Source organism: Pan paniscus, chromosome 2 (assembly GCF_029289425.2).
Source record: "Pan paniscus chromosome 2, NHGRI_mPanPan1-v2.0_pri, whole genome shotgun sequence".
Classification (NCBI taxonomy): domain Eukaryota; kingdom Metazoa; phylum Chordata; class Mammalia; order Primates; family Hominidae; genus Pan; species Pan paniscus.
Window position 1 is genome coordinate 10,347,581 of NC_085926.1, and position 20,908 is coordinate 10,368,488.

The 20,908-nt window shown below is 50.1% G+C and overlaps 1 protein-coding gene across 19 annotated transcripts in view; it reads right to left on the reverse strand.

The window, feature by feature from the left end:
• Positions 1–20,908, reverse strand: part of ATP2B2 (ATPase plasma membrane Ca2+ transporting 2) — a 382,880-nt gene that overhangs the window by 27,067 nt on the left and 334,905 nt on the right. For all 19 annotated transcript variants that reach the window (XM_034955774.3, XM_034955779.3, XM_034955777.3 and 16 more), the window contains 2 exons: positions 8,428–8,669; positions 7,237–7,471 (listed from right to left, as the gene is read on the reverse strand). In XM_034955774.3, the coding sequence (XP_034811665.1) occupies positions 7,237–7,471; positions 8,428–8,669 (477 nt within the window). The remainder of the gene's footprint in view (positions 1–7,236; positions 7,472–8,427; positions 8,670–20,908) is intronic.

Consider the following 20,908-nt stretch of genomic DNA (forward strand, 5'->3'; position numbering starts at 1 on the left):
TCTGCAATAATAAGGATAGGTTCTGTCCTCTCTGACTGTAATGACAGACGGATATCTGGGACAATCAGGCCAGATCAGAGCCAGCCAATCAGAAGGCACAAGGCTTCCCAGCCCCGCCCCACCCTACCCCAGCAGCCGGCCCTGAGCAGAGCTGAGGGTTTCCCCGAGGAAACCAGCCTGGAGCTGGGGCACCCCTTTATACACAACAGAAATCAATGGAATGAGTGATTCTTACCCGAGGGCAGTGACAAGTAATAAAATAATATTTGCTGCAGAATGTCTTTCAGTGGGAGAGAACATGTCAAGGGCAGAAAATCCAGTTGTTTGGGAAGACCACAGCCTGTTAGAATCTCCAGCCTGGAAGGGCTCAGTCCGACGTTCCCTCCCTGCACACCCCACAGTGACCAGGAGCGCACTCCAGCATCCACCTGCCAAGCCACTGCTGAGGGAGTTGGAAGACTATGGATTGAGTTGTATTCCCCCCAAGAGACAGACTGGAGCCCTAAGCCCCAGTACCTGTGTATGTGACCTTGCTTAGAGATAGGGTCATTATAGTGGTAAATCCAGCTAAAATGAGCGCATCACGGTAAGCCCTAATCCAACAGGAATGGTGTCCTTATAAAGAGGAAATTTCGACACAAAGATATGCAAAGGAGATGCCATGCAGAAATCGGGGTGCTGCTTCTACACTCCAAGGAGGCCAAAGGTGGCCAGCAAGCCACTGGAAGCTGAGAGAGAGGCAGAGACAGCTCCTCCCTATCGTCACTGGAAAGAGCCAGCCCTGCTGATACCTTGGTCTCAAACAGATGTACAGCCTTCAGGACTGTGAGACAGCAAACTGCTCTTGAGCCACTCAGTTTGTGTGACTTTGTTACAGCAGCCCTAGAAAACTAGTACAAAGAGTTAGAAGGTGGGGCCAAGCCTGACTGGGACAGCTCCTGCCTGGGGTCTCCTTTCTGCCTTCAGCAATGGTAAAAACAAGGAATCGGCCTTGACTATCTCGCCTGTATCCACCCCATTCACAGCACCTGCCACTCCTTCAGCCCCCACCATCATCGTCTCAAGCTGGGTCATTGCCCAGCCTGCCTCTGGGCAGGAGGGCAGGGGCCATGGGGAGGGCACTACCCTCCCTGCCTACCCTGTGCAGAGGGCACTGCCTGGCCCCTCTTTCCTTACCCTGGCCACCAGTGACCTGCCTGAGTGTCAGCCTGTGGGGCTGCTCTCTTTCAGGGGTTCCACCCTGATGCCTTCAAGAGGAAACCCGCAGTTCTGAGCGTGGCTGTCTTGTGGTGTGAGGAACGGATGCTCTAGAGGGGCAGGGTCCCAGTAAGGAGGCCTCTCTAGCTACTGGAGTTGTCTAAGAGACCGGCTCTGTGGTGGCAGGTAGTGATCTCCCCGTTGTCGAAGGGTTAGAGCAGGGCCAGCTGACCACCAGCCTCCTCTGGGGCTTATTTCCAGGGCTTGGGGAGAAGCCTTCCAGTGCCCACTCAGGGTTTGGGGGCCACGTGAGCAAGGCCCCTGCCTCGTGCCACAGCGGCTAATCACATAAGCAAACGTGACCTCATTCTTACAGGGCTGGAGGGAGTGGGAATGTGGAATGTCCAAGATCTTGTTTATATAACTTACTAACATCGTCATGATGGCTGTAAACTGGGCTGTGGCCCCCTGCTGTCTCCTGCCCCTGAGAACAGCAAAGAGCTGCTGTTTCCTGGGAACGCACACCTTATCTGGCTCCTGCCTCCAAAAGGAGGAATTTAGGTTCTTGGTTTCAAAGACGCTGGAGGACTTGGAGTTGGAAAGGGTTTTGGGTCATTGACTTTGACCCTCTGCTCATTCCCTATATCCGTTCCCAGGTGTCCTCAACAGATGGGCTGGTCAGCCTCTGCTTGCACACCCGATGACAGGGTGCTCCCTCCCTCTAATGCCCACTGCTCCACTGTGGAACAAGTCTAGCTGATTTTTTAACACAACCTTTCTTTTTTCAGATAGCAGAGCATCACCCTGTGTCAGACCTGTACTCTGTTTGGAGGCAGGGTCTTTGGCACAGGTCTATACAAAAGACTCTGGGAACACAGAAGGGGGTTTTGTGCTGCTGAGTATAAGGGGGTTTTGTGCTGCTTCAGTGCCCTTTGTGCTACTGAAGGAGCACAGAGGGCACTGTTGCTTTAGAAGAAAGTGGGTGGGGAGGAGAAATCAAGGAGGACTTCCTGGAGGAGGGGATGTTTGAGCTGCCAACTGAGGCTCTGGTTCCTGGCATTGTGCCAGGGCTGAGGCTACACAGATGAACACAGATTAGTCCTGGCCGCAGAGAACTGTCCACTCTGCACTGGCAGAGAAGGCCTGAGGTATGAACGGGCCTGAGGGCCACGCTGCAGGTGATCTGGAGGGGCTGAGGGAAGATGTGGGGTAGGGACTGGAGACCATGAATTTGGAGAGGGGCAGAAGGTTCTGGACCAGGGATATGCTCCTTCAGGCACTGGGAACTGTGGGAAGTTCTGAGCCAGGAATGAGGTGATTGGTGCTGCGTTTTAGAAATACTCTCACTTTCAAGACTGTCTCCCAGAGCCCAAATCAGCCATCTTCTGGGCCTCTCCAAGCAAGCTGGCTTCATGAGAAAAATGAAGCTAATTTTTACGGACCCTATACTTTCTTCTGTGCAGTGGAGAGAGGGCTTGGGGACCAATGGGCTGGGCTGGGCTCTGCTCTAGGGTCTCACATGAGCCCTGGTTTCCTCATCTGTAAAATGGGTACAATAGTATCCACCCTTCAGCAAGGCTGGGAGGAACTCTATGACAGGGCACGCAGAGCCCACGCACAGGATGGGCACGTGCACACCTTTTCCAATTCCCTTTTCTCTCATAAATGCAACAGGGCATTCACGAGGCCCCAGCCACTCTGCATCCCTTCCTGCCTTCTTGCCCTGCTCATTCTGTCCCCTCTGCCTGGAATGCCCTTCCTCCCTTAGCCTCTATGTGTCAAGTCTTTCCCATCTTATAAATGAAATGCTCTCTATTCCTGAAGCCATTCCTGATTCCTGCACCCCAACAGGATGTTTTCTTAAGCTGCTCTCAGGACTTAATTTTGTTGTTCACTCATTTACTTATTGGACAAACAGCTCTGGAGCATCTAACTGCTCTGGACACTGAGGATCCGGAGATGATTACGACTCAAACCCCAGAGGCATCGATCCAGTTGAAATATGCTTCCCACATCAATAAAATTACTGTGAAATTAAAAATAAATAAATAAGTTTGGGAAAAAATGACTTCTTTCGCTAAAATTATCCTAGATACTTCTCACTGAGGAAAAGCAGCCAGGAAATGGGTGCTTCCTGTTTTCATTAAATAAAGGCTTTTAAACATCTGTTGTTTCTGGTGACAGCCGTTGTCTGTGACTCCGAGGGCTTCAAACGCCCCCGGATAACCCGGCAAATCCCAGACCGCTGCTCTCCTGATGGCTTTATCAGCACTGACTTCAATCAGCCTTGGAAAATGTACCCACTGTAAGGGCCGGCAGTGGGGTGCTCTGGCAAGGGTGTCTTGATCTGTTCTACCCTTTGGTCTTCTCGTGGGAGGAAGGCAATGTGGAGATTCAACCCCTTGACAGCCAGGGAAACCGAGGGAGGTAAAGATTGTTTTCTTGCAGTTGCAAAATGAATCTTAATGTGTCTGCAGGACCCTAGAGATGGTCCGGGCTGAAGTTTTCCCTCTGGCTGAGCCTCCTAGGCTGGAGGCACCAGGAAGGGAGTTCACCTGTGAGATTTACAGAGAGTGACAAATAATTCTGCATAAAGGGACGAGTCCAGGAGGACAGAGCTCTGGGGTGCTTGACAAAAACACGGCCACCATAAGCACACACGTTCCCTGAAGGTCGCCCCTAAAATCTGGGGATAGTGGTTACCTCTGAGGTGGGAACCAGGGGGCTAGAGGGGGCAGGAATGACCTACCTAAAAAACAAACAAATAAACAAAGCCATACCCACCCGTCTCCTTGGGTCCTGCATCCATCCCGCCCCACTCGGAGGTGCTGAATCAACACGTCTGAGCTTTTATGCTTGCACGTGGTGTCACCTGCAACCCTGCTATGTCCCTCACTGTGAATGTTGGACAGTCTGATTCTCTCAGTTTTCAAGTGGGGAAAATGAGGCCATCTGTGAGGGAGTGGCAGGGGCAGAATTAGAACCCATGTCCCTTGAGTCTGCTGTGTCACTTGAGTAAGTTGCTGCTGTGAGACAGTTTATGACTCCTATATAGACATCCCAGGGGTGAGCCAACAGGAGAGAGCGTGGCCCATGTGGATGCCCCGACTGAAGGAAGTGAGGGAAGATGGGAGGGTAAGTCTTCCAGTCAACTATCTCTCTCTCTGGGGACGTCAGAGCTTGGGAGGGACCCAAGGGGCACCTGGGCTGACCTCCCATTTCATAGCTGAGAACACTGAGGCTCAGAGAGGGAAGTGGCTTGTTAGCGGCAAAGTTGGGGTTGGGAGTTGGCTCCAGGCCCCCCTTTCCCAGAGTCTGTGCCTGCAGCTAACTTCTCTGGATGACCATGCTGTCAACAGAAAATGCCAGGAACCCAGCTCTGCCCCCTCAGGCCCTGGGCATGGGGAGCGCTCATCCTTGTCCTCATCTGCTCATCCTCTTGACTTAGAACTACTTGTCCTTTCCTTTGTGCGTGTGTGTGTGTGTGTGTGTGTGTGTGTGTGTGGCAACCAGGCAAAGGCCCTGAGGCAGGGAGGCAGAAAACCTGTTCTAATCTGGGTTCACTCAGCCACTTTGGGCACATCACTGTCCCCCTTTGGGCTTCGGTGTTTTCTTCTGGAAATTGGGGTTTGTGGGGGAAGGTGTTTGGACTAGATCAGTCACTCAAACCTCAAGTCATGCCCTGTTAGTGACGTGAAATTTGTTTAGTGGGTGGTGACCAACATTTTAAAAAAGAAACAAAGAAATAGAAGAACAGAAAATAGGTAAGTGCATCCCATTATTTTGTGAAATTCTTGCTTTGGTGAAATGTGTGTGTTTACCGAGTCATGACATAAAATACATTTCTTATTGTGCGTCATGGTCAAATAACAGTTTGGGCCTGCCTGTGTCTTCCATTCACCTAAGGGATGTTTCCAAGGCAGGGTGGTGAGCCAGGAGCTCTGGGAGGGCCCGGGAAGCGGGAGGCTGTGGGGTTGGGAAGGACAGGGGAGCCACAGGGTGTGGGCAGGCCAGCCTCAAGTGCTGTGCAAGGATGAAGAGTTTTCAGTAACGAGATAACACATCACAGTGAGGCCTGAACCCATTAGTGGCTGGTAATGAGCAGGTGTCCCACAGGGAGGCTGATAAACGGCCTGTCTGTCCATGGAGAGAGAGGTTTGCAGGAAAGCACGTGTGGGCTCCACTGCCAAGCTCCAGGGGCATTAATTGTCTTTGCTGTTTTAGGATCTTGATAGGAGTGAGGAAGCCACAATGACACTCCCAAGGAGGGTGTGTGTGTATGAGAGAGAGAGAGAGAGAGAGAGAGAGAGAGAGAGGGAGAGGGAGAGAGAGAGAGAGAGAGAGAGGAGCACTAGGCATGGTGTGGAAGATTGGGGTTCCAGTCGCATTCATTCTTATTCATTCATTCCGCAAACACTCATTGAACACCTTTGGTAGGCTAGGCTGTATGTCTAGGGCTGTTACGTGTCCCTGGATCTAGGGTAATGAAATCTACTGAAGAGGGCATGAAGGAAGGGGACCCACGTATGTAGGCCACCTATCTTGTACCAGATACTCTGCTTGTTGCTCGTAGATGCATGATCTGAGCCTTCATGATATCCCAGAGGGGGTGTGTGTGATACTATTATTATCCCCAGTATGCAGATGAGGCTCAGAGAGGTTATGTAACTGGTTCAACGTCACATAGCCAGCTGTGCCGGCACTCAGGATCACAGATCTGTCTGATGTCTGAGCTCACACTTTGAACCCTCTCCCTGCTGCCTAAAATGTGAAATGCCTGTGACCTCCTAGTTTCATTTTTCTTTGGAATGCAGAATCTTATAACATCAGGGCCAGGAACTTGGAGGTCATCTTGTCTATCCCTTTTACCTTAAAGAGAGGGAAACTGAGGCTCAGAGAGGCGTAGCAAATGGCCAGAGACCCCCAGAGAACAGTGTCAGGGTAGGTCCATTAAGGAGTGGAGGAGGTGGGCCCTCAAAGCATCAGCACCAAATCTTACAGCCAAGGCCAATCTGGACCCAGCCAGGGCCTGGCCAGGGCATCCGGTCTGGACCTAGCAGCTGAGTGAGTCCTGGGAGGAAGTGGAAGCCAGCCCCTCCTGCACCCTGCCTCATGCCCATGGTGCTCCCCTGGGGCCTCACAGTGTGAGCTGACTCACTCCGCCTGCCATGCACCGTCTTGGAGATTCAGGACAGCTTCCTCTGTTCCCCACAGCCTTTCTTCAGCCTGGGAAGCCCCACAGACCACACACATCCCATCCTCCCCTGACCTCGGCAGCTCCAGCACTGAGTTCTTGGTCTTCCCCCTTCAGGTGCAGATTCAGCTAAAGGAGGATGAAGACCTACTGTGTGCTGAGCACCCCACTAGGTGTACTGATGGGCATCGCCTCCCTTGGTCCTTGTGAAGTGGGTGCTGTCAGCCCCCTTCCCTTCTGCTGGAGAATGTGACCTTAACTTTCTAGCTCTGTTCCCCTGGGAATCTGATAAAAGTAGACTCTCAGCTGTGTTCTTAGGCCAGCTTGCTGGGGTAAACTGGCTGGTAAACTGCATCTGCACTGGGAGAACTATAAATACTGACAGGGACACCACACTTCGGGTTCTCCTGAGTGCAATGCCCTTGCTATTGGGTGTGTCCTTTGTAGGGACCCTGGAATCCATGTTTGTGGATTTGTTACAGGAGATCGTGGCTCCTGCAGGGCAAGAGGTTTCTAAGGCAGGGCAGCCCCTACACCTGTCCCTTGGGGGACCAGAGGGAAGAGCTCATGGTGGCTGGCTGGACAGCTCGAGGACTGCCCTCATGGCAGAGCAATGCCTGCTGGCAACCTGTGGGTTCTGTGTCCTTCTGGGCCGACCCATGCCACATGTGGTCTACACTGTTTCTCATGGGCAATCCTCTTATGAGGATCAAGGAAGGAAATCCCCATGGGCATTGTGTGGAAACTGAGACTCAAAGAGGTGAAGTGACTTACTCTAGGTCACCCTGGTGGCTGGCCTCCCAGCCTCATCCCCTTTCCCTGAGCTCGCTGGCCCTGGGGCCTACCTCTGGCCGCACTGGGTCCTCGATGCCCACCACGCAGATGCAGGTGAGTTCGTTGAGGATGTCATTCTCATTGTCCCAGTCCGGCTCCGGGCTGCTGGGGAAGTCGCGGTAGGCCACGCAGATAGTGCGGAGCCCATCGCAAGCCATGGGCTCAATCACCTTCTTTACCATCTCGTCCCGGTCGCGGGGCCGGAAGACACGAGGCTCTCCCGCCCCATTGAGGATTTTGCAGCACCTGGGGGAGGATGGAAGGGAGATGGGGAGCCCAAGGAATGCTCCTTCTGAAAGGCTTAGAGACCACCTCCCCACCCTCGTGATGCCCAGCTAGCTGTGGCTGGTCATCCAGTGCCCATCTAGTTCATCCCCCAGGCAGGGTGAAATCAGACATTCTTCCTGCAATTTTTGCCCAGGCCACTCAGCAAGCGGAGCCCCACTTTGATGTATTATATACCCACAAGATTCATCTGAAATAACACTCCCACAGCTGAAATGGTTTACAAAGCACATAAAGCTCAGGCTAGTAGTTCTTGACCCTGCCTGCACATTAGAATTGCTTGGAGGAGCCTTTAATAAATACCCACGTGTGAGCCTTGCTCCAGAGGTTCCAGTTCAATTTGTCTGGGGTGAATCCACGAATCAATGTTTTTTTAAACACTCCTCAGAGTGATTCCAATGTGTAGCCAGGGTTGAGAACCACTGGGGGCTAGACTAATCGCCTCAATGTACAAGTGGGGAAACTGAGGCCAGAGAGGGGAAGGGATTTGCTTAGTTCACCCGGCTTATTTCCAGCACTCCTCTGGAGTCAGAGGAGTGTGGCTAATAATGAAAATAGCTACCATCAACCAACTCTATGCTAAAGGAAATGAAATAAGAGAGATCTAAGTGTGATAATGAGTAGAACTTCCTGATGAACCAGCGGCTTAGGGAGGAGAAGGGGGAGGACTCTGGCTATAGAAATGTTTAAGAGGATATAGTGGAAAACACAGTGGCCAAGGGGCATGCAAGTGAAGATGAGTCTTGCTGGGTGACCTTGGGCAGGGCCCTCTGTGGCTCTGGGTGCTAGACGGCCACTCCAGCCGGGCAGGCTGCTGAGCCTGGCCTGGATGGCGGCCAGTGCTATATGACCCTGATATCCCCAGCTCCCTGCACCAGGGCACAGCCCTCAGCCCCAGTGCCCTGCCCAGCGCTTACTTCTTGAGCACGATCTCAGAAGCCCCCTTGCTGTACATGCGGAAGCTCTCGTCGGGCAGCTTGATGACAGTGCTCATGGACTTGCGCACGGAGTTGAAGGTGTACACTTTGTACAGCTTCTCCTCTGGCATCTGGCTGCGCACGGGCTCGTAGTCCTGCTTCAGGTCCAGCACGAAGCCCAGCAGGCCGCACTCCGTCTTGTTGCCCACCTGCCGAGGCAGGGCGCCCTCCTTCTCTGGGGGCTGCAGAGAGAGGAAGGAGCGGCTGGCACCTGGTGGGGCCTGTGTCGGGAGCCTCTGCCCTGGCTGCCACTGAGGCTCTGGGACTGCCACTAGGTGGTCTCTGGGCTGGGGGCTGAGCCCTCAGGAAGCCCTTGGCCCATCCCCTGCACCCTCAGGGCTCTGCATCCCAGGTCCAGTCCTGACTCCGGGTGAAAGGAGTGAAGCAAGATTAGCTTTTTAAAAAATTATGAATTATTTCAAACATGAAAAAGAGAACGATGTAACAAAGTTACGTGCCTATCATCCAGCTTTGTAGCATCTTAACATTATGCCGTACTTGCCTCAGATTTTTCTATTTTAAGAAGTAAAACATTACAGATAAAGTTGAATCCCCTCCGCAAACCTCTCCCCATCTGCATAATTCACTCCTTGTCCCAGAAACAACTTCTGTCTTAAATTTAGCATTAATCATTACCATGTGTGTATTTAACTGTTAATTCCGAGATAATTGTAATTCACATGCAATAAGAAACAATACAGAGATGCCGTATACCCTTCATCCAGTTTCCCCCAATGTCATCACCATAGTATTAACACAAGTACCACAACTGAGATGGAGATGCTGACGCAAGGAAGCCGAACTTGTGGAGAGTTCACCGGCTTTACATGAGCTTGTGTGTGGGTGTGCGTGTGTATTTTCTATGCAATGGCACCACATGTGAGTTAATGTGGCCACCACCACTGTCAAGATTCAGGACAGTTCATCACAAGGGTCCTTGTACTACCCTTTTTTTAAGGCTATGGTCACCTCTCTCTTCCCCCGACTCCCTGGCCATGGCAACCACTAATCTGTTCCCCGTTTCCAAGCTTTCATCATTTCCAGCCTGTTATATAAATGGAATCATACAGTCTGTAACTTTCGGAGCTTGGCTTCTTTGCTCAGCAGAATCCCCCTGAGATCCAAGCAAGCTGCTGTACGTGCTGATAATCTGTTCCTTTTGATTGCTGAGTGGTATTTCATGGGACAGACAGACTGTCCCTCATGAGTTCAATTAGGTTGAACCAATGGAAACTGCTATTTTTGAATGTCAAAAATGGTCAAATATGGGCAAGTTCATGCAGTTTAACCTAATGAGACTCCTGACCTCAAGTAATCCACCTGCCTTGGCCTCCCAAAGTGCTGGGATTACAGGTGTAAGCCACCGTGCCCGGCTGTAACTGCGCCCGGTTGTAACACTGTTTCTGAGATTCATTCATGTTTATGGCTCTAGTGTGTTCCTTTTTAACTGCTCTATAGATGCCATGATATGAATATGCTGCAAAGACTTATCCCTTCCCTGAGTGCCTCCCCTATTTCCTTCTCCCCTTCACACATTAGACACACAGTCTTTGGCACCTGCTTCATGCTGGCCCTGTGCCCGCCGCAGGGCCGTGTGAACACCATTAGCTCCTGTCCTGGAGACTCCCAGAACACCAGCTGCATCTCCCCAGCACCTGTCACTTCCTCACATGGCTGCCCGAACACGGGCTGTTTCATGCCTCTGTGCCTTCACCTCTGCTGCTCCTCCCAGGTGGGTCCCTCTCCCTTCCCTGCCAGGCAAACTTCCTCTTGTCCTTTAAGGACCAGCTCAAGTATCTCCTTGTTTTTGAAAACTGCCATGTGGGTCTTTCTTCCCCTGTGTAAACAAGCTGAATTCTATTCCTCTCTGGGTTCTCAGGGTCAGTGCAAAGCCCAGCACACAGCAGGTGCTTATTAACTGTTTGCTAGATGGCTTAATGCAGACCAGAGTGGTGGGGGAGACTGGTTAATGGTAAGGACGAGATGCCTCCATATGGGCACTGATGTTGGATTCACAGGAGGCTGTGAAAGTGCAGATTTGCAGGTGGCTCCCATGTGCACCCCCCGACCCCAATGCACACACCCACTCATGCCACTTAATAACATTGAGACAGGTGACTCAGGTGGAGCTGGCTTCAGGGGTGGTGAAAGACACCAGAGATAAACCCAAACTCTAGAGAGATTCTGAAGACGAAATAGCTATGAACACGCCTGTGTCTCCCTGAAGTACCAGATGAACCTCTCACAAGGAGCCCTCTGCATCCTCGTCCTCAGTCTCCCTCATATTACCCAAAAGAGCAGCCCAGACAGGAAGAAGGTGGACTCAGGAAGATGTCAGCATGGACTGGCTGTGCAGGGACAGGGAGGACCCTCTGTCAGCAACTGGATGTATCCCTGGCCTATTCTTCCCTCTTCTGCAGCTAGGGCTCGGGCCCAAAGAGCAGACCCGATTCACATGGGGGGAATACAGGCATTGACACGCAGTGGTCCTGAGACCTGGGGATGCATAGGAAAAAAAAGAGCCTTTGAACCTAAACCAGGTCCTCAGTTTCCCCATCTGTAAGATGGAGAGGCTGGAGCACATGCTTTCTAGCTCAGAGAAATATCAATCCTCTCCTTAAAGTGGATGTGGTGAGGGAGGGTAGAGTGAGGAAGAACTGCAGGTCCCTTGGTGGATGGTACGGGGGCCGTGGATAGGGAGCAAGGCTCAGAGCACCTCCCCGGCTCCCATGGCCATACTGACCTAAGGCATCCTGTGCCTTGAAAAATGCCCCACTCCCAAGCTCTTTGATAGGTTTTACTAAGAAGCAGAGGAATATTTGACACAGCTTCCCATGTCTGAAGTTTGGGAAAATAAGTTCTAAGATCTTCCCTTTCTCTCTGCAGTATGCTGTTATTGTGTGCTATACATTATATATATATCTCACACACATATATATATATTTGCAATTTTATAATTAACTTTCTGTTGATTTCCAGAGTTTTATGTATTTTCCATAACAGTTTTTTCTCCCTCTACTAATGAAAGAAAATGACGACACAGAGGACTTAAATAAAAATGCCTAATTACTTATTTGCCCAAGAGAGCTGAGCAGTCATGCCTGCAAAACACCCAGGATTTTATTACCCTCTGTGAAATATTTTAATTTTCCTCTAAAAGGATTTCAAACAATCCGTGGTTGCAAATGGCAGAGCTGCCTCCTCCGTAATTCAGTTTGTTTCCATGAACTTGAGCTCTGAAATTGCCTACATGCATTACTAAGAATCAAGGACCCTCCCCTTTTCTCTTTTGGCTTTTTGAGATCCTGACAAACCCAGAAGTTTTGCTCCTGCTGTAAAATTTCCACGAGCCTTTTTATCTCCAGGGCTCCAACTCTGTAAGGGAGTTAAGGCATTGGTATTGTTCCTGTTTTGAGGGACGGAGAACAGGCCCTGGGGAGAAAAGGCACTTGCTCCTAGTCAGGGACCTGCAGAGGGTCAGGCCTGGGACTGCCCCAAAGCCCCTGATTCCAGTTCCAGCTTGGTCCAGCACATTTCTTGGCATGGTGTTGGGCCTTTAGGGAATGCTGGGTGCAGCCATGGTCGTACCTTTGAGAGGACAATTCGTGCTCTTGTTTTGGGATGCTGGGAAGTGAATGGAGCTAAGATCAATGAATGATGACTTAAAGAGCTACACGTTATGGATAACATTTGCAAAAATGGGATTAAGAAAAACCATAGCATATATCACCCATTAAGATGGCTACTATTAAAAAAAAAAAGAAACAAAAAATAATGTTGGTGAGGATGTGGAGAAACAGGAACTCCTGTGCACTATTGGTGGGAATCTAAAATGGTACAGCCACTATGGAAAACAGTATGGTAGTTCCTCAAAAAATTAAACATGAAATTACTATATGATCCAGAAAGTCTGATTCTGGGGAATATGCCCCAAATAATTGAAAACAGGTACTCAAAGAAATATTTGTATACTCATGTTCAAAGCAGCATTAATCACAAAGTCTAAGAGTTGGACACAACCAACGTGTCCATCAACAGATGAATGGATAAACAAAATGTCATTTATCCATACAATGGACTATTATTCAACCTTAAAAAGGAGGGAAATTCTGATACATGCTACCACATGAAGGAATCTTGAGGACATTATGCTAAGTGAAATAAACCAGTCACAAGAGGACAGAAACTGTATGACTCAACTTTTATGAGTTACTGGAGCAGTCAGATTTACAGACAGAAAGGAGAATGGTGGGTGCCAGACACGGGAGGAGAGGGGAATGGAAACTTACCATTTAATGGGTACGGAGTTTTAGTTTTGCAACCTGAAAAGAGTTCTGGAGATGAGTTGTACAACAATGTGAATGTACTTAATACTACTATATACTTGAAAATGGTCAAGTTTGTAAATTTTATGGTATATATATTTTATGCAAATTTTTAAAATAAAAAATAACTTTAAAAGCTCCTAAACAGGCCGGGTGTGGTGGCTCACATCTGTAATCCCAGCACTTTGGGAAGCTGAGGTGGGAGGATCACTTGAGGTTGGGAGTTTGAGACCAGTCTGGCCAAGATGTCAAAACCCCATCTCTACTAAAAATACAAAAATTAGCCAGGAGTGGTGGCAGGCCCCTGTAATCCCAGTTACTCGAGAAGCTGAGGCAGGAGAATCACACAAACCTGGGAGGCGGAGGTTGCAGTGAGCCAAAATTGTGCCACTGCACTCCAGCCTGGGTGTCAGAGCAAGACTCCATCTTGGGGAAAAAAAAAAAAAATCATAAAAATAAAAAAATAACAAAGCTCCCAAACGAACCCCATAGCATGGTAAACGGCAGTAACTGCAATGTGATGATTTTTCTAAGAGGCCATTAGAAAACAACTTTATGCTAATTGGCTGTCTCTGGTGACCTAGCCGGTATCCTTTAAGGACAGGCATCAGCAATGACGTCTCCCCTGATGCCTGGAGGCCCAACCTCAACAGCTGTAGCCATGCCCGTTTCCCCAAATGCCTGCTCTGCGCTCACCACTCTGCTGAGTTCTTCACATGCATCACCTTATCATAGGCTCACAGCTGCCTACAAGGCAGGGGCTGTTCTTCCTCTCATTTTAGAGTCATGCACAACTGAGGCCGGGAGAGGCAAGGCTGCATGACAAGGAAGGGTCTACTTGGCTAGGAGCCGAAGCAGGGGGTCTGGGCCCTGAGCCCGCAGAGCACCTCTCCCAGAAGCCTGCCTCTCTCCCTGGCAGAGACCACTGGCTCAGAGTCACCAGGGCAGGGCAGTTTGCCTCATTCATGCCCACATCCCCACCCCACCAGTGCCATAGGGCCTCCAGTGAACATTTGTCCAGTGAATCAATGAATAATTTTGTGTTTGTGTGTGGGGTGCTGCCAACAGGACCCCAGGTGGCATGAAATTTTGGCAGAACTTGGTTCCCAGAATCATCCTCTAAAGGCCTGGCTTTTGAGGAGAGTGAGGTGGCTGTGCAGGGCCAGTGAGCCCTGGAGTCTTCCCCAGAGTGGGGGAGGGCAGGAGGTGGGTGCGGGTGTCCGGGACAACAAAAGCCCCCTGGAATGCAGAGGCGCTGCACTCTGGGAGAGTAGACCCCAGGAGCCTTCCCCAGCTCACCAGTGCAGAGTGTGTGTGTGTGTGTGATGCATGGGGTGTGAGTCTGTGGTGTGTGTATATGTGTAGTGTACTTGGTATGTGTGTGTGGTGTGTGTGTGTATATGATGTGTTTGGTCTGTGTGTCTGTGGTATGTTTGGTGTGTGTGTGGTGCATGGTGTGCGTTTGTGTGGCATGTGTGTTGTGTGCTGTATGTGTATGGTACGTACTGTGTATAGTGTATGTGTTGTATGTGCTGTGTGTGTGTTGTATGTGCACAGTAGGTGGTGTATATGTGTTGTGTGTTTGATGTGTGTGATATGTGGTGTATATGTGTTGTGCAGTGTGTGTGATGAGTGGTGTGTATGCTGTATGTTGTATGTGTGTGGTGAGTGTTGTGTTTGTGTGTGATGAGTGGTGTGTGTGGTGTGTGTTGTATGTGCATGACATGTGTGGTCTGTGTGTTGTATGTGTGGTGAGTGGTATGTGTGATGTGTTTGTGACGTGTATCGTGTGTGGTGAGTGGTGTGTGTATGCTGTGTATGGAGTGTTGTGTGTGGTGTTTTTTTGTGTGGTAATGTGGTATATGTGTGTTGTGTGTGATGAGTGGTGTATGTATTTTGTGTATGTAGTGTGTGTTGTTATGTGCATGGTAGGTGCTGTATGTGTGTTATGTGTGTGATAAGTGATATGTGTCATGAGTGGTGTATGTGTGCTGCCATGTGTTGTATGTGTGGTGTGTGTGATGTGTTGTCTGTTTTGTGAGTGTTGTGTGTGTGTTGTTATATGTGTGGTGTATGTGGTGTGTGTAGTGAGTGGTAGGTGTGGTGTATGTTGTATGTGCATGGTAGGTGGTGTATGTGTGTGGTGTGTTGTATGTGTTATATGTGTGGTAAGTGTTGTGTGTGTGTTGTATGTGTGTGGTAGGTGGTAGGTGGTATGTGTGTTGTGTGTTTGTGTGATGTGTGTGTTGTGTGTGTGGTAGGTGGTATGTGTGCTGTGTGTTTGCATGATGGGTGTGGTGAGTGGTGTGTTGTGTTGTGTGTGTATGATGGGTTTTGTATGTGTGGTCTGTGTGATGAGTGGTGTGTTTTGTGTATGTGGTGTGTGTTGTATGTGTGTCGTAGGTGTTGTGTGTTGTGTGTTGTATGTGTGTGGTAAGTGGTATATGTGTGTTGTTTGTGTGATGTGTGTGTTGTGTGTTGTGTGTGTGGTAGGTGGTGTATGTGTGTTGTGTGTTTGTGTGATGTGTGTGGTGAGTGGTGTGTATTGTGTGCTGGATGTGCATGATGGGTGGTGTATGTGTGGTGTGTGTGGTGTGTGTGTATGTGTCACTGTGTGCATATCAGGGTGAAAGGACTAACAGCTCTGTTAAAAACTGGAATTCCCCATCTGGAGTGATTTCCTTTAAACTCTTCTTCCAGAGACGGTGTTCGCAAAAAAAACCAAAAGCAAAACCCTTGTTGAATTCGACACCCAGGCCCCTGCTGTTTCACATACCCCAGGGCCCACCTCCCGACCTCAGTGCCCTGCTAAGTCCCTTCCAGTATCTTCCACGCCTTCTGACCCTCTTGGCTTGGCAGGAGCCCAGTCTCAGGGTATGGCCTGGCTTAGGGGGACTTTGAGGCTCACTCGAATATTAGATCGAGCCCTGGGTTTGGTCTCAGGAGATCTGAATTCAAGGGCTGTCTCTGCTTCCCCCCTTCCCCTTTCTCCTCGGCCCTCCCTACTATCTGCTAGGTTTTAAGATTTGTGGGAAATACAGCACAGCCAGCCCTCCTTCCTTCTGGGGTTATTGGCCTCATGGCCACCTCCATGTAGAATGGGGTGTGCTGGGGACCTGGGGCTTCACCAGGCGAAGCTTGGCTTATCTATTCAGGAAAACCATCCTGCAGGGGGAATCCTTCCTTCAGAACCACTTCGGGGGCTCCAGGGAGATTTGTTTTTCTCTCAATAGCTTATGTTTCAGAAATACGCCATAAACTCCCAACAGTTCAGCTCCGCAAGTGCCCATCCTCAGTTTAATAGTTCAAATGTCAACTGCAGTATCAACCTCCTCCAAAAGAGGTCTAGTGAAGTAGAAAATGTAAGTCTGCTCGGGTGGTTCCAGTACACAGAACAGACATGGGCAGAACAGGGGGATGTTTTCCCAAGGAAGCGTGGTGCCTCCAGAGTCGAGGAAAGAGCTATTTCCATCTGAAAGCTCAGCTGTGGCTCGGAGGAGCAGCAGGACAGCCAGAGCTGCTAGTGGAAGTCTTGACGTACAAAGCACCGCAGACCACAAAGGGAATCTGAGGGTGTGCCAGGGTTTCTGAGGCAGGGAAGCAATTTCTGACTAAAAGATGATTCACACAGCTTCCCTCAGAGGGCAAGTTTAGTTACTGATGATTAGAAATAAGAATGGAAAGAAAAAAGGCTCTGCCATTCTCAGAAAGGATGGGGCACAGGGTGGGGCTGGGCCCCTGAGAGGCCTCCCAGCCCTCACACCACCCTCCTCCACCCGTGCCTGGGGTGGTTCTGCTGAGCGCTGGGAGGAGAAAGCCCATTAGGGGCTTATTTGCTACCACTGGCTCCCCCTAGTTCTCCCAGCCTCACCTCTTGTCATTCTGGCCCTGCAGAAATGCCCAGGCCACAAATCACCATGTTTCCTAAGTGAGCTACACATCTTAAGATCTCTGGGCCTTTGCAGGGTCATGCCCCCTGCCTGGAATACTCTTGCCCCCTGCCTGCTTGGTGAATTCCTCCAGAATTCTCTGGGCCCAGCTCTGCCACTTGGTGGTGAGCAGCGACCCTGGTAGGTTCCCTTCTGTTTCTGCAGCGCAGTTTTCCTAGCTGCGAGATGGGAATGGTCCTATTTGGCCAGCTGATCTGAAGGGGATGTTGAGGGTCAAGAAGGACAGTGGCTGGCATAGCAAACTACAGAGGGGAAAGCTCAGAAAGAGCAGCAGAGGGAAACAGAGTAATGACTGCCACGGATGAGCACCTGCCTGCTCTGTGTCAAGCACTGTGCAGGGTGCTGTACACACCTCAGCTCGTCTAAGCTTCACAACAGCCCTCGGACAAACAGCCTCATGGCAGAGGTGTGGCTCTGCCCTGAGTGGCAGGGATCTGGGCCTGGGCTTGGGATTGTACAGATCTGGGTTCCAATCCTGGCTTGGCCTCAGATCTGCTCGGGTACTCTCGGCATGTGGCTTAACTGCTCCAACTGCAGGGTCCTTATCTACGCATTGGGGTGTGGTGTCACCCACTCTGTGGGTTGTCATACAAAGCAAGGTAGGGAAAGCACTCAGCATTGAGCCTAGCTAAGTAAATGTTAGCAATAATGATATGCTCACTTTATAGACTGAAAAACAGAGGCTCAGAGAGGTTAAGTAACTGGCTCAGGATCACACAGGTGATGAGTGTTGGGGCTGGGATATGAACCTGGTCTGTCGGACTTTAGAGCCAAACCTCTTAACCATTGCTTCCTGAGCTAGGTATTGGAACACCTGGATTCTAATGTCACTAACCCATGGGGTGACTTGGGACAAATCCCTTCCCATTTCTCAGAGTAAACTGAGGGGGCTGAACTAGGTGGTCTCTACGGTTTGTGAATCTTGTAGACCTTGCAATCTATCCTTGCAAATACTCTTTTTTTTCAGTAAAAGACATCGGCTAATTGGGAGGTCTATGGATCAATGCTGCCTGGATGGCTGAGGGTAGTTGTGGAAGAGACCAGCTCAACAAGCTGGAGGTAGTGAGAGAGCACTGGTATGGGCCATGGGACTGGATCCAAGGCCAACTCCTGCCTCTTGCTGCCATACAAGAACAAAAAATTAGAAGGTAGAGACATCAGTCCTGCCTTAAGACTCCTATAAATTCATAGTCACCCATCCACCCATTCACATATTCATCCATCCATTCGTCCATTCATCCATCCATCTATTCATCCACCATTCCATTCCATCAAGCAATCAACACATCTACCCATCCCATCCATCCACCCATCCACCTACCAGCCAATATATCCATGCATCCACTCATCCATCCACCAATGAACACATCCATCCATCCATTTACCAACCATCACATCCACCCATCCATCCATATATTCATCCATCCACCCATCCATCCACCTATTCATCCATCCACCCATCCATCCACCTAACCGCCATCCATCTGTCCATCCACCCATCCACCCATCTATTCATCCAACCACTCATCCATACACCCATCCATCCATCCACCCATCCATCCACCTAACCGCCATCCATCTGTCCATCCACCCATCCACCCATCTATTCATCCACCCACTCATCCATACACCCATCCATGCATTCATCCATCAATCCATCCATCCACTCATTCATCCATCCACCCATCCATCTACCTACCCACCACTCATCCATCCATCCCCCCTTCTCCCCACCTATCCCTCATCTCATTGATTGCTCATCAACACATTTATTCATCAGTCCATTCACTTACATCACCCATCCACCCAGCACTTCCCAAAAGTCTATCCAAGGGGGATGAGAGAAGACTCAGCTGTCTCTTGCTCTTGAAAAGCCCACAGCCTGGCATCAGACAGCAAGAAGACACAGAGGAACTGGCCTCCTTGTGGAGGGGGAAATACAGCATATGGGAGCCCAGCCCTGCCCAGGGTCTTATTTTCCCAGTCTAGGCTCATTTCCCAATTAAAGCTGATGGGTAGTGAAGCTGGTGGACATTGCATGCCCTTCCTGCCCTGTCTCCTCTTGTATGGTTTCAGAATGTCCTGCAATCTAGATTTCCTGTCCTGGTTTGGAGGGTGGCCGGATGTCTGCCCTGAGCAGAGCAGCTTGGGCCTCTTCTCAGTCTTCATCTGAACCTAGAAAGGGGAGCCCCTGAGAGGCTTTTTGCCCCACATGGCTGGCAGGCCCTGGCTGTGAATCTCACCCTCTGGACCCCAGACCTTTCTTCCCAAGCAGACCGTAGGCTAGAGGTGCTGCAGGGTTGGTATCTATGACCAAAAACCTAGTCTGGACATCGGACTCAGCAGCTAGCTTTAGGGCATCCATGGGTCAGTTTTGCCGCTAATTGGCTGAACGGTTTTGGGCAATAGCCTTTCCCTCTCTAGCCCTGATGTCTCTGCTCTCTTTATTTGTTAACCTCTGCATTGCTACAAATGGAATCCCCTTTCGGTGGGTGATTTTATTGCTGAATAACAACAATACTAGTCATACTGAGTGCTGTGTGCTGAGCACTTTCCATTAACTAACTCACTTTATCCTCACAACAATCCAAGATTCTCCCCCTCCCCTAGGAAACTGAGGCACCGAGAGGTTAAATAATTTGTTTATATTCATACAGCTGGTGAGGGATTTGAACGAAGGCAGTCTGGCTCCAGAGTCCAAGTTTTAACCACTACCCAGTCACACAGAGGCTCTGCTGTCCTTCCCACATCGATGGCTGTCAGCTCCCAGCAAAGAGAATAATGTGGCCAGGGAACTTACAAGAAAGACCCAGAAAGACAGGCGCAGGTATCTACGATGCCAGGGTTCCAGGCACAGAGGGGACTCTGGTGTCTGAGAGGTAAGGGACCTGGCCTGGGTTACAAACCAAGGACCCCAGTTCCCAGGTCCCTGACCTCTCTCCAGCCTCAGCAGCTGCACCTCCTCAGATGGACCGACTGACCCCTGTCCTTTATGCCACCTGAAAAGACTCAATCCACCAACATCTGGAAATGACATTTCAGCTTTGCCTCCAGTGCTAAAAAGCACTGCTTAATTGAGACTCATCACTGTGGAGAGGTTTCCTCAGCCTTCCTGGCAGATCCCAAGAATTCTTTTTGACTATAATTGCATTACACACATCTCAATCCAAGCCCACCCCACAGGGCTGTGCCCACATGGCTGAAGCCCGTTCTGGGAATCGCCCTGTTCCCCTCTCTGCCAGGTCTGCAGGAGGAGATCATTATCAGCATCCCAGTTATTTTAGGAAGTCCTGGGGAGCAGAATAAAGCATCGCTGATCTCCCTTGATTCCCAAATTGGGTGGGGTGGGGGAAGAAGACAAAAACGTTGTCATGTTTGGCATCACCCCCAGGGTTCTCTATCACTGTCTGCATGGGTCCTCTGACCTACTTTCCCCGTTGTCAGTTCTGCCTCCCTTAGCCTGCTGCTCCAGGATGATGCGGGTGGCTGCTCAGCTGCTGTGGAGGGTGCAGGAGCCACCTCCTCCTCCTTCCCCTACCAGCCCTTGGCTCTTTGCTGCTGACTCACGCTCTCTTCCCCATTTCGATAAAGCTGCTAGCAGCTCCTACAAACCCAACCTGATCGAGAAGGTTGCAGCTGGCTCAGGGGCAGAAGGAGGAGGAGGTCAGGGCTCAGCACATTGGGAGGGTAAACGAAAAAGCTTAGCTGATCACCCAGATGCTCTCAAGGCAGAAACGTTCTACATCTGGGAGCTGATGGACATCTGGATGGATGAACTTTGGGTTTCTCTTCATCTAGTGCTGGGGCAACCTGTGCTTCTAAACCAGACAGGGTTTACAGCATGGTGAGTCTAGGCAGCTTAGCTGAGACAGTAGGTTGAGAGTTTTTCTTATCAAAATGAATAATATTACTACTATTAGCAACAACAACATCATCAGTGGTAGACTGTGAAAATGGCCACAATTATTCTCCTTTCTGAATCCATGTCCTTACAGCACCTCTCATCAAGAGGTGAAGTTTATTTTACCACTGTGTGAATCTGGGCTGGCCTCCTGACTTACACTGGCCAAGAGAATGCAGCAAAAAGTGACAACGTGGCGGTTCAGGCCTCAAGAGAACTCGCACACTTCTGTTCTCTCTTAAAGG